Source organism: Paroedura picta, chromosome 7 (assembly GCF_049243985.1).
Source record: "Paroedura picta isolate Pp20150507F chromosome 7, Ppicta_v3.0, whole genome shotgun sequence".
In the NCBI taxonomy this organism is placed as follows: domain Eukaryota; kingdom Metazoa; phylum Chordata; class Lepidosauria; order Squamata; family Gekkonidae; genus Paroedura; species Paroedura picta.
Genome location: NC_135375.1, coordinates 115,643,923 through 115,671,432, shown reverse-complemented (window position 1 = coordinate 115,671,432; position 27,510 = coordinate 115,643,923). Strand labels below are relative to the sequence as shown.

The 27,510-nt window shown below is 45.2% G+C and overlaps 1 protein-coding gene across 5 annotated transcripts; it reads left to right on the top strand.

Moving 5' to 3' along the window:
• Window positions 1-2,084: 2,084 nt before the first annotated feature.
• On the top strand, window positions 2,085-27,510 carry ILF3 (interleukin enhancer binding factor 3). 5 transcript variants are annotated; one of them, XM_077346119.1, is made up of 20 exons: window positions 2,085-2,256; window positions 5,101-5,187; window positions 5,269-5,501; window positions 7,189-7,369; window positions 11,418-11,565; window positions 12,909-13,000; window positions 13,360-13,455; window positions 15,287-15,398; window positions 15,809-15,906; window positions 16,202-16,313; window positions 17,971-18,081; window positions 18,334-18,533; window positions 19,629-19,787; window positions 20,160-20,297; window positions 20,419-20,592; window positions 20,792-20,945; window positions 21,298-21,351; window positions 24,748-25,098; window positions 25,930-26,058; window positions 26,869-27,510. In XM_077346119.1, the coding sequence occupies exons 2-20, from the start codon at window positions 5,185-5,187 to the stop codon at window positions 26,997-26,999; spliced, it is 2,676 nt and encodes an 891-aa protein (XP_077202234.1). In that variant the 5' UTR covers window positions 2,085-2,256; window positions 5,101-5,184; the 3' UTR covers window positions 27,000-27,510. The 5 variants fall into 5 exon arrangements, with proteins under 5 accessions (XP_077202234.1, XP_077202233.1, XP_077202232.1 ...); XM_077346118.1 differs by having other exon boundaries at window positions 25,930-26,067; XM_077346117.1 differs by having other exon boundaries at window positions 17,971-18,099.

Here is a 27,510-nt window from a genome sequence, read left to right as displayed (position 1 = left end):
AGACCAGGGGTCCTCAACCCCCGGTCCGCGGCCCGAAGGCTATAGTACCAGGCCGCCAGCATCATGAAATACAACATCATGAAATACAAATTTCCAATGCTTGCCAAATCTATGTTACTATGCTTCATGCCACCAAATATGCCATAATTTTTAAGAGAACTGTTTTTTTATGCAACAGCGGTGGCTAGGAAGGTAATAGCACAGGGATGGAAACGACCACTGATGCCCGAAACAGATATGGATGAGTAAATTTGAAGATCTTGTCCCAACGGCTAAATTAACAAGCCTGCTCCACAGGGAATCCCCGGATGACTTTCTCCAACACTGGGAAGGCTTCCTGGCATGTAGAGAGAAATAATCTAACTTTGATGCGATGAAGAATTAAAGCCAAAATACACTTAATTAAAATTATCCATAAATACTTACTGTCTTCATTATTTATTAATTTTATAAACAAATTAATAAATAACAAAATAAGACAAAATGAACAGAATACAAGAATAAATAAAAAGAATCATTTATTTCTTGTGGTGGTTAAAAATTGTCTACTAAACCTGCTCCTTTTATGAAAATGGGTCCAATACTGTCCTCGAGCTGTGTGGCTGAAATGCTGGCCAGCCTGACTTCTGAATGAACCAAACCTGCCTTGCTTTTCTCTTTTTTCTTTTCAGAATACTGGAGACTATCTTCCAGGACGAGGAAGAAGCAAGAATGCAAACCGATTGGATAAGATCGTAATAGCTCCGTGAAAAGGTCTTCTAGTCACCTTCCCCAAAGAAAAGGAATAAAAAGAATGGACAATATCTACACCAAGATCCTATAGGATTTAGGCTAGTGTTGTGCTTAGCTTATCGCATCAGTTCAGCAGTATGCTTGCTAGCAGTTGGTGCTTATCTTGTGGCTGCCTGGTACCACCTTAAAGAGGTGTGCTGCTGATCAATTGTTCTTGCAGCTCCTGGAATGAGGAATATGCTAGGACTAGTGTCCACAGGCCCAGACCTGGATGGCCAAAGCCAGTCCCATCTCATCAGATCTCCATAGTTAAGAGGATTAGACCTGGAACAATCCTCTTATAACAGGACCAGGAAGAAACATATCTGGATAATAATATCACAATGGTGCGGGGTATAACCCCACTCTCCAAGATATAGGGGCAGATTTACCTTCTTCCTGTATCACCACCTGAGTGGTGATTCACATGAGTCTTTGTTAGGAATTACTGGACACTTGTTTTTGACTGCTACAGACTAACAGAGGTCTAATTTATGACACACATGCATTGATAAAATACAAAATCAGCTGGTAAAATAAATTATATGAAGAACCTGAAGAAGATAATAGAATAATAGTTATAAAGAATATAGTAAAGGTATCCCCTGTGCAAGCACCGAGTCATGTCTGACCCTTGGGGTGACGCCCTCTAGCGTTTTCATGGCAGACTCAATACGGGGTGGTTTGCCAGTGCCTTCCCCAGTCATTACCGTTTACCCCCCAGCAAGCTGGGTACTCATTTTACCGACCTCGGAAGGATGGAAGGCTGAGTCGACCTTGAGCCGGCTGCTGGGATTGAACTCCCAGCCTCATGGGCAAAGAATATAGTAAGAAAGACAAAAAGACTACAAAATCATCAGGGTTAATTATTTTTAAGATGACAATAATAGATTAAAATGGATCACGTGGAAACTGTTCATTTTTTATCAGACAAGAGTGCCCTGTAAACAATTGTGGGAAATCTGGCGTGTATCTTGTCCGTTAACGGGGCCCCTGGACTCCGCCTTGGCTTCCCAGGGGCCCCGCACTCTGGCTGGCTCGGCCTGCAGGCAGCGCCCCTCCAACGGATCCCCGCGGGTGAGTTCCCGGGCGGCTCGGAGCCAGCCAGCCGTGCCCCTCAGCTGCAGCCCCACTCGGAAGAGAGCGCCGGAGTCAACCTGCCGGCTGCCTGCGTAGAAGGACGAACAAGATGGCGCCTACCGGGAAGGCGGGGCAAGGGCCGCACTCCCCTGACAGAGGCCGACTAGCTTGCGCGCGAAGCGATCCACCCCGCCCCCTTCCCGGCCGCTCATTGGCGGAGGCCGCGACCGGGCGTCACGTGCCCCTCGTTGCCCCGCCCTTCTCCTTCATGCCGCCCCTCCCCCGTCGCTCGCGCGGTGTCCTGACGACGGAGCTTCGGCCGCGGATCCCGGTGCGGGCATCGAGTGCTCCCCTCGCCGGCCCTCCGCCCGCCTCACCCGCAGGCCGCGGGAGCCACTCGCCCTGGTAAGTCCGGGGGGTGGGGGGATGCGGCTGCGGCTGCTGGTCTGGGGGCTAGAGGCCCGGCGAGAGGGAGGGAGGCCGGTATGTACGGAGGGGTGAGCGAGGGAGCGGTGAGGGGGAGGCCGGCCGGCAGCCAGGCTGCGCGGAGGGACGTGGGGCGGAGGGACGTGGGGCGGGGGGCGGCGGCGGGGCGGCCTGGGCCGGCGCTCGGCGGGTTCCTCACGCGCCCTCCATTGTGTGAAGAGACAAAATGGCGGCGGTTGGGCCGGGGGGGAGGGAAGGCGCGCGCGCGCGGCCGCCACCTGGGAGGCAGGCGGGCAATCGGGGGATGAGGCGGGGGGGGGGCTGGAGCGCCTCAGCCGCCGGGGGTCATCCCCGCCCCTCCCCCGTTTGCCCGCTCCGCACGTGGCTCCCGCTCCAGGTCTCCCGGCGGGGCGCTCGGTGCTCCCTCCTCCCCGGGCTTTGTCTGGCGGCGCCCACCTTGCCCGGAACTTGGGGGGGGGGGCTGCCAGCCGGCCCTCCAGCCGCCTACATGACCGCCTGGAAAAGCCGGATTCTTTTGCTGGGGCTTCATGGGCTGGGGGGGGGGGGGCTAATTCGGTGTGGCGGAAGCGGCTGCCTTCACCCGGGCCGTTCAGTCGTTGCAGCCGTTTGCAGTGGGTTTTTTGCCGTTTCGCACAGTATAGTGAATTGTTTAGCATGTCTGAAAGCGCCTGCCGACTGGCAAAAACGGCGCCATGTGGGCTTTCCGAATCAGGCGCTATTAACCATCCATTTATTGGTGCAATTCTGGGTGATAGTTGGCTGTTGTATTTCTGGTTTAAACCATCTGATATGGCATTCTCAGGTCAGAAAGTAACTTGTTTGACTATCCTCGAATTCAGCAGCACTTTTAAGAACGAGAATTTTGGGATGCGGCCTTTCTAGACTCCCTTTGAAGGCTCATAGCACAAAAGTCTTGTCTGGCAATAAGGTAATACTGGACTGGAGTCCACCTGTTTTGCTGCTAACCAGCATGGATTTCCTGACAAGAAATAGTGAAGCATTAATTGAGAATCTACATTATCAGCTACTTGTGCACTAATAATGGTCCTAAGACCATTTATTCCATTGACTTTGGACTATTGGTCAGCTCTTTGTATTTTAGTCTCCTCTACAGATGGGTAGCCAACATTTTATTCAAGCTTATACCTTGCATAAAACTTTGTTGACCTTAAAGGTGCCCCTGGACAAATTTTGTTATGAATTTTGAAAGTGAAATTCTATGTACAATTCCCAACAACTGTCACCATTTTACTGTTCTACATTTTCCACAAAAAAGGTTTATAAGTGTTAAATTGCTGTAATAGTGTTTTATTTATGTTATACATTTTCATTCTATCCTTCCCTGATTAAAGGCTTAAAGCAGATCACATTAGCTTGAAACATACAATATAATTATTAAGTAAGCTAAAATTGTATTAACACTAATATTGCCTGACTTGCCTTTTATATAGAAGAAGAAAGTGGGGGCATATAAAAAGGTTTAATTGGGTGGGTGGGAGTAGAGTTTCAATAGGGAAGCCGGTGGACCTAGATGTTGTTTACAAGGCCTCAATAATAGGCCTGGCAAAACAGCCCTGTGTTACTGTTTAGGTCCCACAAAGAACTTAAACTCACTACGCAGAGTGTTGTACCAGGCTGAACAGGCTCTTGCCCTGGTTGAGGCCAAGTTTTATTTCCTTAGGGCCAAGAATCTTGATGGGTAAGAATAAAATTAGACTTTGATAATTAATAGTTTTTGCTTATTTTTGATGATACCAAGATCCTATAGGATTTAGGCTAGTGTTGTGCTTAGCTTATCGCATCAGTTCAGCAGTATGCTTGCTAGCAGTTGGTGCTTATCTTGTGGCTGCCTGGTACCACCTTAAAGAGGTGTGCTGCTGATCAATTGTCTTTGCAGCTCCTGGAATGAGGAATATGCTAGGACTAGTGTCCACAGGCCCAGACCTGGATGGCCAAAGCCAGTCCCATCTCATCAGATCTCCATAGTTAAGAAGATTATCAGTGGTTAGTCTTTGGATGAATGACCACCAAATATTTTTGGGGTCACTATGCAGAGACAGGCAATGGCAAACCACATCTGACTGTCTCTTGACTTGACCACTCAAGGTGGCAGTTTACATGCACATGATGTTTCCAATTAGGTTCCATGCCATAATGGCATGTACGTATGCCACCTGTAGCAAGGAGCTGCCTCCCTCCTTTAGAGTCTGGGTTGAGAGGTTTTGTGTAGGACTACAACACTAGTCCTACAACAGTCAGCTTTGCTATGATTAGCATTATGATAAGGGCCAGAATTCAGCTCCTTCAGCTGGTCCTCATTTGGTCAGAGAATTGGGGTTAGGGGAAGAGGCATGCTAGGGAAAGAGTTAAATGCCCATCTCTAGCACTGTTCCCCTGATCGAATTAGCAGCCTCAGGGAGTTGATAGTCTCCTATTGACTTCAAATTATCAGGAGATTTAATTATGGAGGTTCATTGTCCAGTCTGTTTTGGGCCACTGACTGTGCCAAACAAGACTAACCTTTACCGTGATAACTTTTAATTAATTAATTAATTAATTATTATTCCCAATTCCAGCCTGTCATGACCCCAGGAACTCAGTCCAAGAACTCCCAAGGAAGCATAACCGGGCTTCCAGCTAGACTTAAATGTTTTGCTTCATATATATATGGTGATAGTTAATTCTATATACTTGATACAGGCTTATACTTAAGGCATGACTGCTGAGTAATGTGATTTATTGTGTCATATTTTCACAGATACACTAGTTCTGATCTAATAATAATATTTTTTTTATTCTCAGACTACCAAAGCCTTTACAATTGGTGCAGCTTCAAAGAAGGAAATATATTTTTTTCAATAATTCATCAAGGAGTCAGGAGGAATAATGGTAAGGATTTGCCATTCAGAAACTTTTTTTAAAAAAGAAAAAGACTGCATAGTTTATCTATTCTATGTTTCCCCCCCCCAGCGACCAATGCGTATTTTTGTGAACGATGACCGCCATGTCATGGCAAAACATTCTGCAGTTTATCCAACTCAGGAAGAGCTGACAGCTGTTCAGAACATGGTATCTCATACTGAACGTGCTCTCAAAGCTGTGTCTGACTGGATTAATGAACAGGAGAAAGGCAGTGGTGAGCAGCCAGAACAACCACCACAAACCATGGAGACAACAGCTGAAGAAGAGAACAAAGAAGGAAGGCAAGTGACATTGTTGATTGTTTTTGCAAGTTTTGCAATTGCTGATCAGTTGTTAAGTACCTAGTTCAGGCTTTTGCAACAAGGGTTTCATAAAACCCTGGGGTTTCTTGATGCCCCTGGAACAGTTTCTCCAATATTAAAAACAATGTTAAACATTTATCAGGTGATATGACCACATAAGGTCATGTCTATCTGCCCTTCCCCTCCAATGGCCAATGAAGAACCTGGAGAGGGTGAGAAGGGGAGGGGCCTGGGTTGGGGCCCAGGTAACACAGCTATCCTTACCAACCATATTCTGCACAATCATGCCACTTCTGGTGTTTCTCAAAGCTTGGAGTGTATTTCAGGTAAAAAGGTTGGAAAAGGCTGACCTAGTTAGTGATAATCGCCATTGCAACCCATGTGCTTTGTGCATGAAGGGGACAGTGCTTCTTGGGTCCAGCAGAATTAAGAGAAAAGCTAAAATGAAACCTGGATTGCTTTTTATTCACCACCTTCCTTTATGTCTCAAAAGACAAAGCTGCCATTTTATTATTGTAGGAGAGATAGTCACGCCCAGCAGTGCCACCTACCATTTCAGTGTGTTTAAATGAGCAGAGTATAGCACTAGTTAACATTCCCACAGTATCCCACCTGTTTGCCCTAGTCATAGAATTTGCTTCTGCTGCAGAACCTTAGTGCCATAGAAAAGGGTTCATCTGGGTTTTGAATGCTTCAATTGAGAGGTAGAAATGGAAGATGTGCATGCTGCATACAGACCTCAAGAGACGAATAGAATTTATCGCAGCATGAACTTTGAACCTGAGCTCGCATTATTAGGTGCAATAAGTAAACACAGATTTACAAAAGCTTATTCTAGAATAAATTGTTAAATTGTTGCTGGAGGTGTCCTGTTTGGTTGCAAAGACTAATACTAATACCCATCTGGAAATACTGTGTAGCTTCAGTTTTGAATCAAGAATTTATTATGCATACCGAAATGCAGTGTTACCTCAAACAACTTTTATTCCTGCATAAGCTTTCCTGATTAAAAAATCAGTGCAAATTGGAAGGAAATTTGTGCACAGCTGTAAGTAAAATTACTGACATGGGGAGAAGTATAGTTATTTGCAATAGAGTAGAGAGGATTAAATTTTTACACACAGGATGATGAGAGAGCAGAGGTGCCAGAAATCCTCTAAGGCAGTGGTTCTCAGCGACCCCAACTGGACAGACAGCCAAATGCACTACTTTAATGCTTCTATGCTTGAGGGGACAAGCAAAGGGCAAAAGGGCAGGATCTCAGCTAACTGCTGTCAGCAATTAACTATTTGCCCATCATTCTCCTAATATGGCCAAATGTGTTACATGCAATTCAGTCTCAAGTGAATACAAAGAAATCCAAATTGCTGTTTCCCCCCTATTTATCTCTTGAACCTGCTAACCATTTTCATTATGCTGTATATTAATTTATTCTCATACTCTATACCTATACGTTTGAACTGATCACTTGCATTCCATGACATTGTCTCTGAGAAAGTGTGCATCCATACGAAAGCTCATATATACCTTGAATAAAACTCTGATGTCTTAAAGGTGCCACTGGACTCTAAATTTGTTCTGCTTCAGACCAACATGGCTACCTACCCGTAGAGTAAGTCCTACCATACTCCTTTTCTTGTAACTGGTCTGTTGTCTGTTTTTATAGTGAGCAGAAGACCACTGAACATTTGACTAGAACCCTCCGTGGAGTGATGCGAGTTGGTCTCGTTGCCAAGGGGCTCTTGTTGAAGGGAGACTTAGACCTTGAGCTGGTTCTGTTATGCAAGGAGAAGCCCACAACTGATCTTCTGGAGAAAGTCGCAGAGAATCTTGGTGTCCAGCTTGCTGTGAGTATCAAGAAAGTGCTGAGGCCTGTTGATTGTTCATTTAACTGTAGCTAACAAAACCTAACAGGGCTGCTGGAGCATAGCCTGCCAGTTTGCTGCATGATATTCATACTGCCTCGCCAGCCAGTTCGTATCATCTCAACTGGCTTTCAAGGCTGTTATGTCAGTATCATCAGAAATTCTGTTTAACAATTTATATTGCATAATATGAAACTTTGTGACAAACATGTTCTTGACAGTAGATAGCAGCCAGCCCACCATTGTGATTCCCTACACCCATCAGTTAATTTTTTTAATTTTCATTCAGCTGCTCTTACTTCTTCCCTTAACCGTGTTGGTAGGCTGTCACAATTTTAGTATTTTTAAGAAATTACCAAATAGACTGGTGGTTACAGAAGCAGGAGTTTTGTCCAAATGGAACCATGCATCCTGTGTGCCTTACTCTAATAAAACCATAATGGGAGGTTTTAACAACAGAGTAAAATTTCATTGCGATAAAAGTGACTTTGACAGAAACAGCTGGAGATCCACCTGAAGTACTATAGCATTAATAACTTCTCAAACAAAATAGAATAATAGAATCCTAGAGTTGGAGGCATCCTAGTCCAACCCCCTGCACAATACAGGAACTCACAACTACCTGCTCACCCACAGTGTCCCCAATTTCATGCCCAAGTGATCTTCCACACCAAAAATCTCCAGAATCTAGCATGGCCTGGAGGAAATTTAGAAGAAGAAGAAGAAGAGTTGGTTCTTATATGCCGCTTTTCCCTACCCGAAGGAGGCTCAAAGCGGCTTACAGTCGCCTTCCCTTTCCTCTCCCCACAACAGACACCCTGTGGGGTGGGTGAGGCTGAGAGAGCACTGATATCACTGCCCGGTCAGAACAGTTTTATCAGTGCCGTGGCGAGCCCAAGGTCACCCAGCTGGATGCATGTGGGGGAGCGCAGAATTGAACCTGGCATGCCAGATTAGAAGTCCGCACTCCTAACCACTACACCAAACTGGCTCTTACACTACACCACTACACCAAACTGGCTTTTACAATTGCAATCAGCAATTCCCTAGGTATGCAAGGAAGGGCCACAGTGTCACGTCCCTTCCTGCCCACCCACTCACAATCTACCCAAGTTAATAAAATCAGCATTTTTATCAGATGACTATAACCCCTGCCAACTGGCAAACCACCCCGTTTTTCTTGCCAAGAAAATTCTATGGAAAGTACGCCATACTATGCGATATAAATTGTTAAACGGAATTTCTGATGATACATCGACAGCTAAGTGTCCATAAATGCCCAGGTTACTGGCAGAAAGCTGTCGCCCTTCCCCAATGCCTTGTTCAGTGCTTCGTGGCCTGGGGGGCCTATCACTCCATACCAGAGTTGGGGAAGGGTGACAGCTTTCTGCCAGTAACCTGGGCATTTATGGACACCTAGCTGCCGATGTAGCCCATGGAGAACGCAGAGGCCTGAGCCAAAATAACCTAAATATCAAAACGACCAAGATCTACTGGCAACTACTGGCAGTAGCACCAAAGTCATGATTGACAACGAGAACATTGAATATATTGATGATTTCATCTTTCTTGGCTCTATGCATCCATAGTATGCAGCCGTGAAATCAAAAAGCAAATAACGCTGGGCCAGAACGCAATGTTAGGCATGAACTGAATATGGAAGAATAAGGATATCAGACTTAATACAAAGTGCTGGCTAGTCAACGCCATTGTCTTCCCAATAACAACCTATGGATGAGAAAGCTGGACCCTGAAGAAGGAAGACAAGAGGGAGAATAGATGCTTTCGAATTATGGTGTTGGAGATGAATGCTGCGAATACCATGGACAGCAAAAGTTACCAACAAGATAGTTTAAGAGAGGAGCAAACCTTCTATGTCATAAGAAGGGAAGATATTACAGCTAAAGCTCACTTACTTTGGACGCATCATGTGATCAAACTCACTAGAAAAATCATTAATGCTTGGCATGGTCAGCGGCAAAAGGAAATATTATACTACTTTTAAAGCAGCCCAAAATCCCATTTGCCTTTTTAGCCACAAATTGCTGACTCAGTGTGTGGTTTACTGTGTGTTCAGTGTATGCTTTACTAAAACCCCTAGATCCTTTTCACATATATTACTGCCAAGACAGATCTCGCCCATCCTATGCATAGGATTTTTCCTACTTAGATTAAGAATTTAGAAAATTTTTTATCATTACTGAAATTCATTTTAGCCCAGTTTGAAGCCTGTCAGGAACATCCTGTATCTTGATTCTGTCTTCTGTTTGTTACCCCTCCCAGTTTAGTATCATCTGCAAATTTAATAAGTACCCCCTCTATTCCTTCATCCAAATCATTTATGGATATGTTGAACAACACAGGGCCCAGGACTGATCTCTAAGGCACTTCATTCGTCTCTCCTCTCCAAAAAGATGATAAACCATTTACAAGCACCTCTTGGGTGCAATCTGTCAACCGGTTCTCAATCCACCTACCAGTAATAGGAGCCATACTGCATGTGCAAATTAAATTTTGGTTATACAACCTGTACATGTGGGATACTTCATGCTACAACTAGAATAAGGATATTGGCCACTGCAAAGTTTGGCTGCCTGCTGCCGCCCTGCTTGTTCACATTTCCTTCTGCATCTTTATCACTTGCATTCTGATACAGCTTGCTTTGCATGTTTGTTAAATGCAGTCTACTCAAGTTATGCATTGTTATTTAAGATAGTTATAGTCTTTTCTGTGCAGCCTTAAGCATTCCTGACTGTCACAGAATAATGACTTTTAGTCCTCGGCATATTAACTGATACATTCTGCTCTGTATGTGTGTTGAATTTTTTTTTAAGCTGCATGTAGCCTTTTAAAAAGGTTGACTCAGCCTTCCATCCTTCCGAGGTCAGTAAAATGAGTACCCAGCTTGCTGGGGGGTAAACGGTAATGAATGGGGAAGGCACTGGCAAACCACCCCGTATTGAGTCTGCCATGAAAACGCTGGAGGGCGTCACCCCAAGGGTCAGACATAACCCGGTGCTTGCACGGGGGATACCTTTACCTTTTAGCCTTCTAAATTGAAATGGATCTAAGGTGGCCTCACTCTGGCTTATCACTGGTATTCAGTGTTCTCAGTGGCTGTATATAAGACCTGTAGTCTCAGGTTTTTTCATTACAGTTTCTTGTGCACTACTAAAATGTTTGATGTTTGTGCTTGCATGTGCCTAAAATTATTCTAAGTTGATAAACATGTTTGGGAACAGAATTTGAGTCTAGCGGCACCTGCAGTATGCAAAAGCTTACACCCAGACTTAAACTAAACTCGGTTGGTCTTTAAGGTGCCCCGGGAAATTCAGACCAATCTGGCTATATGGTTGTGAAAAACTTCCTTGGGATTATTTCATTCTGTAGAGTTGAACCGCCACTGCCCCCATTGCGTGCACACACACTCATGACACAAGAAGAGGCTGCCTCTTATCATGGATCACTGAGCCTTCTGGGTGAGAAATGCCTCTCCCCCCCCCCTGTGTAGTCCAACAGGGGGTTGGACTAGATGACCTAGGAGGTCCCTTCCAACTCTGATTCTATAAACCAGCCCTTGTGCAGCAGGGCCGTTTCAGGTACTCCAGGGTGAGAACTTTCCCACCTATAAAGTCGAGATACATAACCAACATTTACCTTGTATTGTTTTTGGGTGTGCTGAGTAATCTGGGTTGAGTGATTTCCATGTTCATTTATTGAACATAGTCCACCTTTCTCCCCAAAGTGTCTTACATTGTTCTCCTGTATTTATCCTTAACAACCCTGTGAGGTAGATTCAGGTGGGCAGCCATGTTGGTTTGAAGTAGCAGAACCCAGTTTGAGTCTAGTGACACCTTTAAGAGCAACATAGTGTTATTAGAAGTATAAGCTTACATGGCATGAGTGGGGATTTGAATTGGAGGCCTCCTAGATACTAGTTGTACACACTTTAAATGCTAGACACCATACTGGCAGGGAGGAGACTTGAGAAGCTCTCTGAAAGTTATTTTTCTGTTTGTGTGTGTATTAGGCTATTACTGAAGATAAATATGAAATTATCCAGTCTATCAGTGATGCTGCAATTATAATTAAGAATACAAAAGAGCCTCCACTGACACTTACTATCCACTTGACATCCCCTGTTGTCAGAGAAGAAATGGAGAAGATGTTAGCTGGAGGTATGAAGGGCTGAACGCCGCTGACCATCAGTCTGGAAACGCATTCTGTGTCTGCAGATCTCACTTTTCCGTGTGGTGCTCAATTTCTGACTAGGCAGAACGGCATCATGCAAGTCCTGCTTATGATGCCACACTGTTGTGGTCCGGAGTATCCTAGAATCTTAGTGCTTTCCTGATCAATGCCTATTTTAATGTTTCAGCCTGTGTATGGCCAGAGTCCTTGAACGAAGAGCGTGTTTGTGTGTTTTCAGCAAACGTTTTACATTGCTGGTGCCAGTGGTATAAGTCCTTCCTTAAAAAAAACTGAAGTCTTAGTTTAAATGACTTCTGCATGTTCATTAAATTGGATGTGTTTCATAAAGCAGTTTGCGTTGCAGCAAAAATGATGGGTGGTGGTCATTTCATTTTTTTAGCGGAATTGTATACTACAGAGTTTTGGATAAAGTTACTGCATCTTTATTAAGTATGTGTCGGGACTTGTTCCCATGCGTGTGAGAGCTGCAAAGCATCGTGTTGACCTGAGTGAGCAAACTGCCTCCATTGGAAACAATGCGAAGCAGTGAAGTGGTTGCCGCGTGATTTCTTTCTACATACATGCACGTCATCCCTGGATGATGCAGCAATGAGTGTGTGTAAATTCACGTGTCACACCCAAACCATTCTTTGTGTACTTAAAAAGCTCAGTCTGCTTAGGAATGCTTCCATAACCTGGTGAACCAGATGCACAGTGATCTAAGGCCTTTTGAGCCCTTGAGCCAGCCTTATCTAAAACCCTCCGCTTCACCCCAGCTTCAGTTTTGCTGCAGCACAGACTCAATGATGATTTTATTCTCTGACTGTTTTATGGTTCTGATGATATCTGACCACATCTACCAAGCCTTCTAGTTTGTCAATTTTAGGGACGCTGGACCTTTGACCAACAGGACGCAATCTGTCATGGGCTGGGGCCAGGGCAGTCAAACCTCGGGGGCGGAGGGAGTTCCCTTCTAGAAAATCTTTAGACTATGTACTTTTGAAAGAGTGGGGAGGGAATTTTCACTTTTCCTTGATGAGTATAGTTATTATCTTCTGTAGCCTATTTAACATAGTACAGGGTTTCTTTTCTTAGTTGTAGAGTTTCCTTCCTTGGGTAGGGTTTAGCTAGTGTCATTTGTCCTCCTTAATGTGGCTGCTAGATCATAAGGGTGAAAAGAGAAGGGTATTGAGGGTGTTCTTTCAGCTGTAGGTAGATGAGATCCTTGGGAGCTTCAGCTGCCCTTTAGGAAACTGCCTCATCCCCTCTCCACCCGACAGAACCCCCTTGGTCAAACTGTACCTTGTCTTCTTATTCCACCCACGAATAGAAACGCTATCAGTCAACGACTCACCGGACGTTCTGGACAGGCAGAAATGCCTTGCTGCCTTGGCGTCACTCCGACACGCCAAGTGGTTCCAGGTTTGCATTTTGTTCTTATATTTGTCTTTAAGTAGAATCTTGTAAGCTGTAATTGCCTAACTTTGTTAAAGCATCTTAATGCTGGGTTGTAGATGTGCAGAACTTAGCATCTGTTAAATGTACAGTTGCTAAAGAAGCACGTAAAAAGAAATTTAGCTTTTCAGTGAAACACTAGATGTATGGCTGCTGCTTTGTGTTAAGAGTAATTTTTTGTGCAGTTACTACAAATACAGAATTTAATTAAAAAGTATGAAGAAATGTACATAGTTTACCCTTGACAAAGTAGCACTACAAAAAAATGTCTCAGCGTGATTCTGATATTCATTACTGAACCTGGTCTGCTTATTATTTTGTCCTAGGCCAGAGCAAATGGCTTGAAGTCCTGTGTCATTGTCATCAGGGTGCTGAGAGATCTGTGTACTCGTGTTCCCACTTGGGCTCCACTTAGAGGATGGGTAATTTTGCATCTTGCATTTCCTTTTTAAGAAACACGAATGCATAACTTAACCTAGGTTACATACACTGGAAGTTGCGTCTCATTTGCAAAGGACAGAGACTATTTAAGAAAACGTTGTTTTCCAAAACTGCACAGGGTTGGTTGATAGAATCATAGAGTTGGAAGGGACCACCAGGATCATCAAGTCCAACCCCCTGCACAATGCAGGAACTCACAACTACCTGCCCATCCCTAGTGACCCCAGTTTCATGCCAAAATGATGCCCTCCACCACCAAAAATCTCCAGAATCCAGCCTGGCCTGGAGGAAATTAACCTGCCATACGACATTGGTGATCAGCCATTTCCTGGGTATGCAAGGAAGGGCCACAGGAGACAAACACTGGAACATCCCTTCCTACCCACCCACTCACAGTCTTTCTGTTCATAAAATCAGTTCATAAATTAGTTTGACCCTAGTCTCATTGTAGTTCTTGTTCATGAAATGAATGTTCAATGTTTGATGCGAATCATTATATCAGTGCTTAAAAGGCACTGGTGGAGTTAACTCTGCTTCTTGAGGTGGGGCTATTGGAAGAAGCATACCAGCAGGATGTTGTGGACCAACATATAGTTGTAGTAGAAAGGTGTGATGGAGAAATAAGATCCCATTGGGGTCAGGAAAGGGTCTTCTTGAAGCCTGAAGAAAGTTTTCAGGGATTTCTCAATGGTAATAAGAGTTTAGAAAGGCTGCTCTACACACTCTTACGAGGTCAGCCTTTCTGAACTTGTTTTTACCATTGGGAAATCCCAGAAACATTCTTCAAGCTTCAGAAATCCCAGACATAGGGCAGTCATACAGTTGGGAAGCATAGCCGTATCCTCTTCCCATCCCTTTTCAAGCCCATCATTGACCAGTGGGGGTGGGATGTTGACATGGCCATTTTTAGTCATATCAACCAATGAATGTTTAATTTAAAAAATACATAAAGAATTGTCCCACTCATTCGGGAAATCCTTCCAGGGCCATCAAAAAAACCTAGGGTTTCAAGAAAACATTATCTAGCTGGAGGAAAGTCTCCAGAATTTACCTCTGATACGCAGTGGCTTGGGAAGTAGGGTTGTGCGTAGGTGGCGCGGCGCTGGCTGCTTTGGGCTGGAACGGCCGCTTCGGATGCCGAAGCACACAACCCTACGGGAGCAGCTGTATGACATGCCACCTTTGGCTCTTCTGGGCACTGTCTTCCAGTGCAGTATATCCTCAGTGTTCCAGGAACGTGAGAGCTTGGATGAGGGACCACTAAGGAAGTCCGGGGTCATTATCCAGAGGCAGGCAATGGTAAATCACCTGAGTGTCTCTTGCCTTGAAAAACCCCAGTGGGGTTCCCATAACTTGGCTGGGACTTAACAGCTGTTGCTCTCCAAAGCTGTGGGGCTTAAACCAAAGTTGGAGGTAAAGGGTCTGTCCTATCCAACAACCCTCGGCTCCTGTGCTGTCTCTGTGCTCTCATCTCAGCACTGGGGTGCTATCCAGAGGAAAGCCAGCTGGAAAGCAATCAATTTGGCAAATTACCTCTTGTCAAGGCAATATTCTCCTGTAATCTGAAACTAATCAAAATCTGGCTCCCTAGCTGAGCTCACCTCCGTGTGTTCTTGTTATGGCCTTTCTGTAGGGCTAAATGCTTAGATAGAAGGTTAGATGATAGTTCTGTAAGGTGTCATCATATACAGAGATTGTCTCCGTAGGCTGGGTAGTATATCTAAAATGTCTGTGGTCACTTCAGCTGGTTTGGCCAGAGGCATCTGCACTGTAATAAGTTATTTGTGCTTAATCTGTTTTATGTCATTTCAGCCTCTAGAGTTGCTATGCGAGAAGTCAATTGGAACAGCCAACCGACCTATGGGAGCAGGCGAGGCCCTGAGAAGAGTTCTTGAATGCCTTGCATCGGGAATAGTTATGCCAGGTTAGGTGGTTCTAGACTGTGGAGAAACTTTGGTTGTGGTGTAGACTTGTTCTGCTCTAGGTCTCTCACGCCCAGTTCAAATTGGACATGCCTGTTTTATCTTTAGTTTGTTATCTTTAAGTCTTTATGCATAGGGTACCACTATGCCTTTACAAATGCACTTAAAATTGTGGACCCATATTTCCAGTTTCCTTACTTGGATGTGACAAGATTGTTTTGAAGGGCTTCGGCAAACTTGCCCCAATGCCATGCTTAACTACTTGTCTCGTAGACTAGATGAGATCACTGGCCATTGATCAAGAACTTCATCTGGGCTGCTTACATCGCACTTTGGTGATGCTAAGGGAATATTTCAGTCCTAGAGACCTTAGGATAATTCTCTGCATATCTTCCTTGTTTCCTGCCTTCAGATGGTTCTGGTATTTATGATCCTTGTGAAAAAGAAGCCACTGATGCTATTGGGCATCTAGACAGACAACAAAGGGAAGATATCACACAGAGTGCTCAGGTATAGTTCTGATTACAGATGTTACAAAAGCACAATGAGTTATTCATGATAGCTAGTAATCTCCACGACATGGAAAAAAAGGTCCCATTCCAATAATGCAGGAGGCTTATGATGATCTGCCAGACATGAGGTGTCCTTTGTTTGAAACAGTTAACATTAAGTGTCAAAGCTTGTCCTGAGGCTTGTTTTTTGGTGTTTTCTGCTTGAAATATTTGAGCTGGGTATTGGGATTGTTTGTATGGAGGGGGAACCCAGTGTGTGGGGCACTTCTGTAATGTGTGTTCTGTCTTTCTAGCATGCTTTGAGGCTTGCTGCATTTGGCCAGCTTCACAAGGTCTTGGGGATGGATCCATTGCCCTCAAAGATGCCCAAGAAACCCAAGAACGAAACTCCAGTTGACTATACTGGTAGGTTTAATACTTGGGAGTTTTGTTTCTGTGAATATATTTAACACTAGAATTAAAGCCCATTGTAGTTGTAAATACAGTGGGCACTAGTATAGGGGGAGGGGCGAGCTTAATGGTTGGATGTCTTGATGTCCCAGAAGTCATGTGGTGTTTGAGGGAGAAGGTCCTGGCAAGCCTTGGACTTGTGAGGTTCAATGTCCAAAGTTTGAGGGACATTATTGACACGGGGCACCAGTGTTCAGCTTGGCCCTGCGTAGCTCTTGGAGGTGGTGTGCAAGAAGTGGATATCAGCTATGTAGGGGGAAAAGGATGTTTTGGAGTGGGGTTAGTGTACAATGGATATTCATCTGCAGAGTCTTGGAGATGAAGTGATTTGGCTTGGAAGGTGAACTTTGTTGCACAGAGGGTGTGGTGAGGTGGGCAGAAAGCTAGAAAGACACCAAGTATCAAGTAAGTGAATATTGTCTGAAGCAGGGGGGGGAAGGGAAGGACAGAGACAGCATGAGTTAGGAATGTGGTTTTAAATCAGAGAAAAATAAAATCACCAGGAAGAAATATGACAGAAAGCCAGAAAGAGATCAACTATAGATTGAGGGGGGGAGGAGAGGGACGTTGGGAGAGAATTGTTAGATGGTGAAAGACAAACCAAAAAGAGAGTACGATGAAGGAAGAGGGGAGGCTGAAAGGAAGGAAGCAAGAAAGACAGGGAACAATAAAGGAAAGGAGAGTGAAATACATTGGGATCGGAGAGGGTGGGAAATGTCACAGAAATGACAGTCGTTGCTTCTCCGGGGCTCACAAGGTATCAGCGTGTCCCGGGGAGGGGGGGCTGGCGCAATCTGGAGAAGTCTCAGTCGGGATTTTAGCAGGCGGCGAGATTTTGCCATGGTGGTGAAGGCAAGCAGGTCAGGTTGCCTCCTCCTCCTCCCCCGCCACCATTAGAGCTGCTGTTGGGCTGGGAAGCCCTCACGCTGCCTCTGTGAGGCGGCGTGTGAGCCTCCCAGGCCAAGGGGAAGAGAAAGAGCCCCCTAACCCCACTGTCTCCCGCTGGGCCGGGAAGCCCTCCTGCCGCCTCGCAGAGGCCTCTGGATGTGTTTGGAGGGTGACATCCGCTTTGGCAGCAGCCGAGGAACATGTGCAGTAATAGCCGCGGATGGTTGCCGTACTGGGCTGGGTCACGAGGGGCTGGAATTTGTCGGCACCACCACCTCTGACGGGGCGGCTTGCTCTCCTGGTCTGAACAGGGGGCAAAAGTGAGGGCATGCCACAGCGTCGGCATGCTCCACGGGCATTGTTGCCGCTCGTGGGCACACTGTCGGGGTCGGTGGCCGTCGTAAGTAGTGGGTGGGTGACCGGTCTCGGCAGCACTGGTGGAGGTGGGCCCTTGGTGGCTAGTAGCCCCTGCCCGTTTGGACGGTGGCAGATGCACTGGCTCCTGCAGCCAGGCGCATCTGCGAGCAGAGCAGCAAGGTGGCTGTGATAGGCTCCGGGAGCTGTAGGTGCTGGCTCAAGCTGGCCGCACCGTGATTGGCCCAGATCCAAACTCAGACGCTCCAGACATGCTCCACCCCATGATCAGTTTCACAGATATTAAGAGGAACCATGGATAAGGATATGTGTCAGTGCAGTAACTGACTTCCTACAATTTTATCTACAGTCCAGATTCCCCCAAGCACTACATATGCAATTACCCCATTAAAACGTCCTATGGAAGAAGATGGAGAGGAGAAGTCCCCAAGCAAAAAGAAAAAGAAGATTCAGAAAAAAGGTATTGAGTTGGCAAGAGGTAAGTATACTTAGCTGTTTGCTACTGCTAATACTTGGCATTCATGTTTTATATAACCTAGTAGTATAGTAGAAAGTAGAAATGAATGACCCGCCTTTGCTGTATTGCTGTTGTGGTTTGCTAGCTGTGAATGTCAGTGGTTGCACTTAGCTCAATTGTTAATGATGATGTTGGACGGTACAGGGGGGGTGTTATGTAGATACCTGTATCTGACTGACAATTTCTTCTGCTTAGAGGAGAAATCTGAACCTCCACAAGCCATGAATGCTCTAATGAAGTTGAACCAGCTAAAACCTGGACTGCAGTATAAATTATTGTCTCAGACGGGTCCAGTGCATGCTCCTATATTTACTATGTCTGTGGAAGTTGATGGTGCCACATACCAAGCTTCGGGACCTTCCAAAAAGACAGCCAAATTACATGTAGCAGTGAAGGTAAGAGATGGTTGTGGGAAGCATGGACAAATAAGAGCTGGGGGAGGGGCAAGGGGGAGCGGGTTAAGTACCTGTTCTTCATTTGCCTGGAAGGGCTGTTCTTGTGCATGGATTCTTAAGATGTAATAGATTTATAATATTTCTGCTCAGCATTGTGCCAAACCTTGAAGTCTCATGGGGTTCTTGAATTAATAAAGTGGGTTTCTGACTTCCTGGCAAATAAGAATGGGAAGACATATAAGTATCTAATATGATCGGTCTGAAGAAGGCCCTACACTTTGAAGTATCCTGGTGCCAGAAAGAGTCTGGAGCAGGCCAGAGTCAAGGGGTCTGCATTTTAAAAACCTCTACTTGTCCTGCTCTTATCCAAGTGCAGCTGGGCTATCCTTGAGAAGGAGCTTTGTCCTACGCATATCTATTGGGTGGGGTGAGTTTGTGAGGGCCACTTTACATCCCAAGCAAAGCATGTAGCAGCTTCCAGTGCCAGATGAAGGTGAGCAGCAGAGAAGGTACGCCCCCTGCTCTTTTGGCCTGGCCTGAGGTAATGCCGATGAACTGAGCTTGCAGAGTGAATGTCTCCGCAGGCCTACAGTCACATGGACAGACCTCGGCAGATGGCAAGAGTAGTAGTGCTCCTTGCTTCTTCCTCATAATCTTCCACGGAAGGTGCCTCCATCCCTCCGTGCCAGGAGAGGTGTGTGCCTTACATGGAAGGTAATGAGGAGTGCTCTGTGGCCAGATGGGATCTGCCCCATGTGACTATGTGCAGATTTTCCTATTCTGGCAGGTCGAGGTTGCCATGTCTTAGCTTGGAGTGCAACTGAGAGTTGCCGTTGGGACCTCTTCTCCAAGGGGGAAAAACTCCTTTGCACTAGATCATATTTTGTATGCTTGAAAGCTCAAAACCTGAGGCTTTGATTTTGAAAGGGTGACTGGGGTAGATTAGGATTTGATATGACCCCTGAATTGAGCCCAGAAGTTGAGTTGGCGAGCTGCTGATTCCTAGAGATTTTACGGTAGTGCACTTAGAGGTTGTAGTAGCATCTCAGCAACATATTAGGCTAAATGTGGTTGATTTTTTCTGGTATTGCTTAGGTATTACAGGACATGGGGCTGCCTACTGGTGTGGAAGGCAGAGAGAGGGGGGATGAATCTGCAGAGGAAACAGACCAGAAGCCAGTGGCTGTTGCGACTCCTCCTGTGGTGGAAACTGTTTGCACTCCAAGTGCTGCTTCACCATCAGAGCAAACAGAGGTAAACATTGACTGCATCCCTAAGTGTGCAAGAATCCTAATCACATTGCTTCTACTCTTGGATCCATTACCATAGTCACTGCCCCCCCCCCCCCCCCGCATGCCCTTTCCTTGTCCTGTATAAGTTCCAATGTTTCCCTTTTCCATGTATCTGCTGCTGACTCTGGAACATCCCCCTCTGCACCCACAAGCTGTGTTGTATTACTCTAAGGGCCATGTTATTCAGGAATCAGAGCCCAGCAGTCTTCAGCTAGAAGACTTGAGCTAGGTGAACCGAGTGAGGGCTGACTTAACGACTTCTAATCCTTTGTGTTGCATTGCTTGTGAGTCACAGATGCTGCATCATTGCAATAATACTTCTTTAACTTCTTAGAATGTGAAACAACAGGGACCAATCCTGACAAAACATGGGAAAAACCCAGTCATGGAACTAAATGAGAAGCGTCGTGGCTTAAAATATGAGCTGATTTCAGAAACTGGCGGAAGTCATGACAAGCGGTTTGTGATGGAGGTGAGGTAAAACCAACAGCAAAAGCAGACATAGTGACCCTAGGGATGCTTGCTGGTGAGATTTGATTTATAGGCTCGGCCAGGTGCCGCTGTTTTTGAACCCTTTTTATCTTACCTTAAAGGTTGAGGTTGACGGGCAGAAGTTCCAAGGAGCTGGTTCAAACAAAAAAGTGGCAAAGGCATATGCTGCATTGGCTGCATTAGAAAAGCTTTTCCCAGATACTCCCCTTCCAGTGGAGCAAAAGAAGAAAAGAGCCCCAATGCCAGCACGAGGTGGACCCAAGTTCCCAGTGAAGGTTGGTGCAACAGTTTGTCGGAAGTGCTAGGAAGAGAGAGGCTCTCAGTTAGTTTCATAACTCGACTTTACTTGATAACCAGGTGTATGAGCTGAAGTTGCTAGGCATGGGTGTGGGCTTGCAGCAGGTGTTGGGAATAAGGAAATCTTGTCTCTGTATATATTTTTGTGAACACCTGGATTCCTGCTTATTTCAACAGCATAATCCAGGCTATGGTATGGGAGGCCCTATGCATACTGAAGTACCACCTCCCCCGAGCATGCGGGGTCGTGGTCGAGGCGGAAATATCCGAGGTCGTGGTCGAGGCAGAGGTGGTTTTGGTAGTGCCAACCATGGAGGCTATATGAACGCTGGTGAGTTTTTGCCTTTCTTCATTGGTAGGTTCTGTGCTTTGAAATGATTTGTACGTGTAGCGTCATAACATGACTTACAATCTGAGACTTCAGCACTGGCTGTAGTTCTGTTATGCTGTGGAAGCGGGATTGGACAGATACTCTCTTGATGTTGAAATACCAATACTGAAGGGGGGGGGGAACTGAAAGCTGAATTCCGGCCCAAGCATGGCCACCTGCTTGGGCCCCTTAATTTGGTTTCTTTCTGTTTATGACTGAATTCATGTAGTTTCTGCATATCCCTTCTCTAAGCCTTGCAAGTGTCTCCCATTGTGTCACTTGTGCTACTGTCTGATGGTGGTTCTTTTCCCAGGAGCTGGATATGGAAGCTATGGCTATGGAGGCAACTCTGCAACAGCCGGCTATAGTAAGTGTTTTCAGCAAACCTTAAGACACGACTCCCCAGTTCCAGCAGAAACTCAGAGCTAGATTACTATCTGAGGTGCTGTGCTGGGCCAGAAAACAAACTCTCTTTTAAACTGTTTTTTAAAAAATTTCTCTGCTTTAAGCCAAGTGAAGCAATACAACATTGTTGTAAAACCATTTCCCTTAAAAAGAAAAGAAAGAAAAATGTCACAGGTTGTTTTGAGAAGCCTTTGTTGGGAGGGGGGTTGACGGGAGCAGAGAAATAAAAAATAATTTTTAAAAATGTGGCACATTTTGCCATCTTCAAAAGAATTCTAATTTTTTTTCTCTGCTCTGTCTCCCCCTTTTGTAGGTGACTTTTTCACAGACTGCTACGGCTATCATGATTTTGGGTCTTCCTAGATCATCTAAAAGTATTGCACATAAAACAGCTTTTTACTCCAATTTTCTCGAACTCCAAAGCCCAGTGTTCGTGGCTGTGTCCCTGTGCTTCACTGGGTTTCTCAACAGTGGCTTTTCACCGCAGCTTGTCTGAACCTTTAGCCTACAAAGTGGCAGTTTTTATTGTGACTTGCCTTTGAACTTGGTCATATTGTTGTACACTATCCAAGGGGGACCTTAAATTGCAAAGAATGTCTTTGTGCATTGTGCACAATTAGGAATCTAAGTTTGTTCAGCTTCCAAACAAAAGGCCCCTGTTTGCTTTTTATGGAAAACATCTCTTTATTTTTAAGAAGCAACCAAAATTGTGTTAAACTTACCTTAATTTACAACACGATTTGTATGAAACTTAACCCTTTTAGTCCCGAAAGGTGGGTAGATGCCTCAAAGGAGACCGACCTCTTTTAACATGGCAGAGGCCACAGCATAACGGTTTTTAAGCATGGATAATATTGACTTGTATGTGACATATTATGTGCAAATTTTAATCTCTGCATCCTTTCTGTGCTTGTACGGTATAAAATCCAGGACCTATGGTCCGGTTGTATCTTTTTCTAAAAAAATGAACTGGTTTGATTAATTGCAGTGAAGTTTTGCAAGTAAAAGTTAAAAAGCCAAGAGCTTGGAGCGTGGAGCTCTGTACCTCCTTGTTGCCCAAACAGATGTCTGTGTCATGTCCCAGGAAATGCAATCTACTAAACATGAAAAGGCACAGGGAATAAATTAGTCTTCAAGATTTTTAATCTAGTCTCTGATTCTTTGTTTCAGTACTTTCTATAATGTGCCATGGCCTTGGCAACAACATGGACACCATGTTGAAGTAGTTTGGTAGTGGAAAAGATCAGAAATAGAATTGGTTAAAGTTCTATGCAATTAAGTTTAATGCATATTTTATTAGTAAACATTCTTTTCTTTATTAAAGGTTTCTAGTCCCGATTTAAGGAGTGTAATTGGTTTTTAAATAAGGCAAATTCACAGGGAAGTAGCAAATGAATGGCGAGCAGTCTGGGTTTAGTCTGCAAAGCCTTGATTGATGGCTGATCTCAAGAATCGAAATGTCAATTTGTTAATTGAAAGCGGTTGCATTCCATATATGAGGCCATGTTTTAAAATAAGAGAATTGCAGTCATTCTTTATTGCTTTAACAGTACCGAAGCCAGTTTGCTGTTTGCAGTTTGCTCCATGATGCAGTCCTTGGATGGGCTGAGCAGATGCAGGTTCAAATCCTCACAGTGCTGCAGATCTAACTGGGGTGATCCTGAGACAGTCACTGTCCTTCAGCCATGCTTCAGAGTTGTGGTGAGGGGAGGAGGAACATAATGCTGCTCTTAGTTCTTGGGGGGGGGGGGCAGGGGGAGGCATGCTAAAAGCATGTTTCAGTGTCAAAAGAAGTAGCAGGAAAACCAGAGTCAATACTCAGGACAGTACGTTACTGTTCAATATTGAAAGGCTGAATATATGTTTAGTTTCAATGGCTAAATTGAGTTGCATTAAGACTCATTACTGCATAGAGCTGGAGAAGACCAGCCAAGGCTGGTCCACCTTCAGATTTCCTTTAGATTCTGCATACGTGGAGACCCTTACCCTACTTGGTGTAGTGGCTAAGAACGGTGGCTTCTAATCTGGTGAGCCAGGTTTGATTCTCCACCACCTCCACATGCAGCCAGCTAGGTGACTATGGGCTAGTCACAGTCCTGATAGTCCTGTTCTCACAGTAGTCTTGTCAGGAGAAAAAGGTGATTGTAAGCCGCTTTGGGACTCCTGGTAGTGAAAAGTAAGGTATAAAAGGCATCTCTTCTAAATAAAAGCACAGTTTATAAAAAAAACAGAGCCACCAAATCATAGCAGCTGCAGAGTTCTAAAATCTTCAGACATTAGTAGTTGTCCAAAGGAGAAGTTAATGGAGAAGTTATTTTTATGTATAAAAAACTACTTGTCAGTCTGTGCATTCTTTTCCTAACATAGTTTATTGTTTCTGTCTGTGGAAAGACCTTTACTGCCTTAAAGATACATCACTCCATTACTGTAACATACTTCACATAGTAGTCTCCTTCCTTAGTTTCCCAGCTAGGGGTGTGCATACTCCCCCCCCCCCCCCAGCATTTTCCTTCTTTTGGTCTATTGGGCCTGAAAAGAAATTGGTATTTCCAAAAAACCTTGGGTCCCTATGTTAGTATGATATCTGATCCAGGATTTTTTTTCTTGTCTGATAGGCCCAAGAAGAAAAATGAGCTTTAAACCTTGCCCCAGGATCTGCATGCATGGAAGCTTTCTGCCCCACCACATGTAGGCCTGGCTGGGAGCTTACAATTTTGTCACTGCTGAAGAGTTTGCTGGATATATGTTCTAGAATTTCAGCTGAACACAGCATTCCACATTATAGGGGCTGATAAATTTGAATTTAATCTCGGGTCCTGTGGTGCTGGAATTATTTGAAATAGGCCACAGCAATGTTGGCAGAGTTCTTGGGTTCTGTGAAATATTGGAGTGGGGAGCATTGCTTCCACCCAGAGCTTGGCCTTGAGGTATTTTCTAGTGCAGTTAATTAGATAATTTAGGTGGGAGAAGATAGGTCCACATTTCTGGAAGCTTGCTGGATGACCTTAGCCTTTGTTGTGGAAAGGGAGAATGTCCATGCATTTCCCTGGGAGAAAAAATAGGATGTAAATATCTAAGCAGTGTATGAGGACACGCTTCCAGCCCTTTGGAGTGAGGGAAGTGTGCTGCAGTTGTCCTATCAGGCACCTATTCAGAACATGCTGCACTGTTAAATGGCTGTCCTATGTTTTCAGTGCCCTAACTGTATTCTGAGTCCAGTGGTAAGAGCAGCCCATGAAAGCTTAGATTTTGACTGAAACTTAGGAGCTTTTAAGGGTTTTGCTAGATTGACTTTGTTTTACTACTTCAGACCAGCATGGCTCCTCACCAGAATCTAACAGCATTCTTTTCTGTTTAGGTCAGTTCTATAGCAACGGCGGCCATTCCGGCAATGCGGGAGGTGGAGGAGGCTCCTCCGGTTATGGCTCCTACTACCAAGGTGGCGACTACGGTTCTCCCGCTCCCCCTAAACATGTTGGCAAGAAGCAGCCGCATGGTGGCCAACAGAAGCCTTCCTATGGCTCAGGGTATCAAGGCCAGCAGCAGCAGCAGCAGCAGCAGTCCTATAACCAGAACCAGTATAGTAACTATGGCCCTCCACAAGGCAAGCCAAAGGGTTATAACCAAGGCAACTACGCTTCCTATTCCAATTCCTACAACTCTCCTGGTGGCGGCGGAGGATCAGACTACAACTATGAAAGTAAATTCAGTGAGTTCCCATTGAGTGGGGGCAGGGGAGCCGTGGAAGCCTATCACGGGTGTCTCTCTGGTATGTGGCACTTCAGAGTTCCTAAAGGAATGGGGGGGCTAGTTAGGAGGCAAGAGGACGTGGGGCACAGAGAGTGAAATAGAGGGGGGGGCAACGAGAGGCTGGAAATGGTGGGGAAGAGCCATCAGCCGTGCTGAGCTTTTCAAGGAAAGGGAGAAGCAAAATAGGAAATGTATTCAGGCAGCATCTCCTAATGTTAATGAGATGTGTATCTTAGGCAGTCCTTGTGCAGGTAGCATTTTAGGAACTCATTGAAGCTTTAAGGAACTTGCTTGTGTACTTGGAATGGAACGGATTGAGCAGCAAACAACAGACAAGAGGAACTTATCTAATGAACTTGGCCAGATTTGAGACAGTTGGCAGAACTCCAATTTCTAGACAGAATAGCCCCTCTGCTCCATCCTGAATGGGCCAAGCTAGCCCAGTCTTAGAAGCTAAGCAGGTTCGACCCTGGTTAGGACTTGAATGGGAGGCCTCCAAGGAAGTCCAGGGTCGCTGTGCAGAGGAAGAACATGGCAAAGCACCCTTAGATGGCTCTTGTCTTGAAAGCCCCACTAGGGGTTGCTGTAGGTCTGCCGGTGTGCAAAAAACCCACACGATTGCCCCTGTTGCAGGGGCCCCTGGAAGAAACATCACTGATGGAGAACGTCCTTCCTGAAGGCCACCTCTTGCTGAAGGCCACCTCCCATGAGAGTCCTATTGGGCCTGAATAGGTACAGCGCTTGTGTGTGAGAGATGCAGACTTTCTTCAGTGTGTATTCTTCATTCCAGGTTATGGTGGCGGTGGTGGACGTGGAGGCAGTGGTGCAAACAGCTATGGTTCAGGAGGTGCCTCCTACAATGCTGGCTCCCATGGCGGCTACGGGGGCGGATCTGGGGGCGGAGGGTCATCTTACCAAGGTAAGCAAGGTCAGTACAGAATATATTAACATGCAATTCTGAGATACTTGCATGTTGGTGAATTAAATCTTATTCCTGGTGAGCAACACTCTGTTTAGGTGGGATGTCCCATCCAGCCTTTCTTTGCAGTCCCCAATGGCCCTACCCAGAGTATCACACACACTTGGGAAACCAAAGAAGAAAGAACAGGGATGGGGGGGGGGCTGCTGCATCTTGCCTTTATGTACCATGCTCAACCTTCCTTCCCAGATGCCTTGGGCATCTAGAGGGGGGAGAGAATGATTGGTTCATATTCTTCATATAAATCAAGCCTTTCCCTTCTGAATTTGCCTCTTGGGAGGGGGGAATGGGCTGATATGACCATATATGATGATGTCACGCAGTAAATGTTTATTGAAAATATATATATAAAAAATCAGATCCTATCCATTCAGGAAATCTTTCCATGGCCACCAAGAAACTCCAGGGTTTCACAAAACCCTCTGGAGAAAGCCTGCTTTGAAGTAGGGTTGGGTGCTACGGCGGCCAAAGCGGCCAGTCTCTCCCGTCGCAGCAATAGTAGTATTACTATGATGAAGTATGTGTGATGGGGGAATTCACAAGTGGCAGTCAGACGTGACCTGCCCAGACATTCTGTTGAGGTCTGACCTCCTATGTGTTTGGACTAGGGGGGTGCACTTTGGCTCGGTTTGGCTGCTTTGGCAGTTGCTGAGGCGGCCAAACAGAGCCGAAGTGTACAACCCTAGGACATGCAAGATTTGATGCAGTGACTATATTACACCAACAGTAACTCCCCCCCCTTCTTTCTAGGTGGATATTCCCAATCAAACTACAGCTCTCCAGGTTCAAACCAGAACTACAGTGGGCCTCCCAATTCCTACCAGGCCTCTCAAGCTGGCTACGGCAGAAATGATCACAGCATGAACTATCAGTACAGATAAACTGGCTGTTCTCTCAAGTGTGAACCTGTCTCTTCTAAACCTACATACCCTTTGAATATTGAGTTTTTATTGCATCACCGTAAACATGTAAACCCTGTTTCCATGTTGCAGTGCTCTTTGTGATATCAGTCACTAATGGTTGAGTACCTTGTAATTCATACTTAGCTGTATTTTGGACATTTAATGGTGTATTTAATGGTTTGTTAGTTTCCCATTTCAACTTTAGTCTGAATAGAATTTGAGTTCGCTGAGTATCCTTTTTCTGTTTAAATGACATTCGAGTGTTTGCCACTGTATGGCTTTAAATTGATAAGGGATATCTTTTGCTAATGCTTTTGTGAAGTGAGTTAAACGAGCTTTCTGTATTTTAATGCTTTAGTGTTTTTCAGTTTTATAAGTGAAGATTTTATTTTAAAACTCGTGGGAAAGAGTGGGGGTTTGTATGTCTGAATCATTCAGACAGCACATCTCGATTATGCTGAATGTAGACAAATAAACACAAACTCCTTCA

What these genes read in the sequence shown, in the direction of transcription:
- ILF3 (XM_077346116.1), top strand. An exon ending in GACCCAAGTTCCCAGTGAAG is followed by an intron (nt 20,593 to 20,791) that starts GTTGGTGCAACA and finishes TTATTTCAACAG; the next exon opens with CATAATCCAGGCTATGGTAT. An exon ending in ATCTTACCAAGGTAAGCAAG is followed by an intron (nt 26,068 to 26,868) that starts GTCAGTACAGAA and finishes CCTTCTTTCTAG; the next exon opens with GTGGATATTCCCAATCAAAC.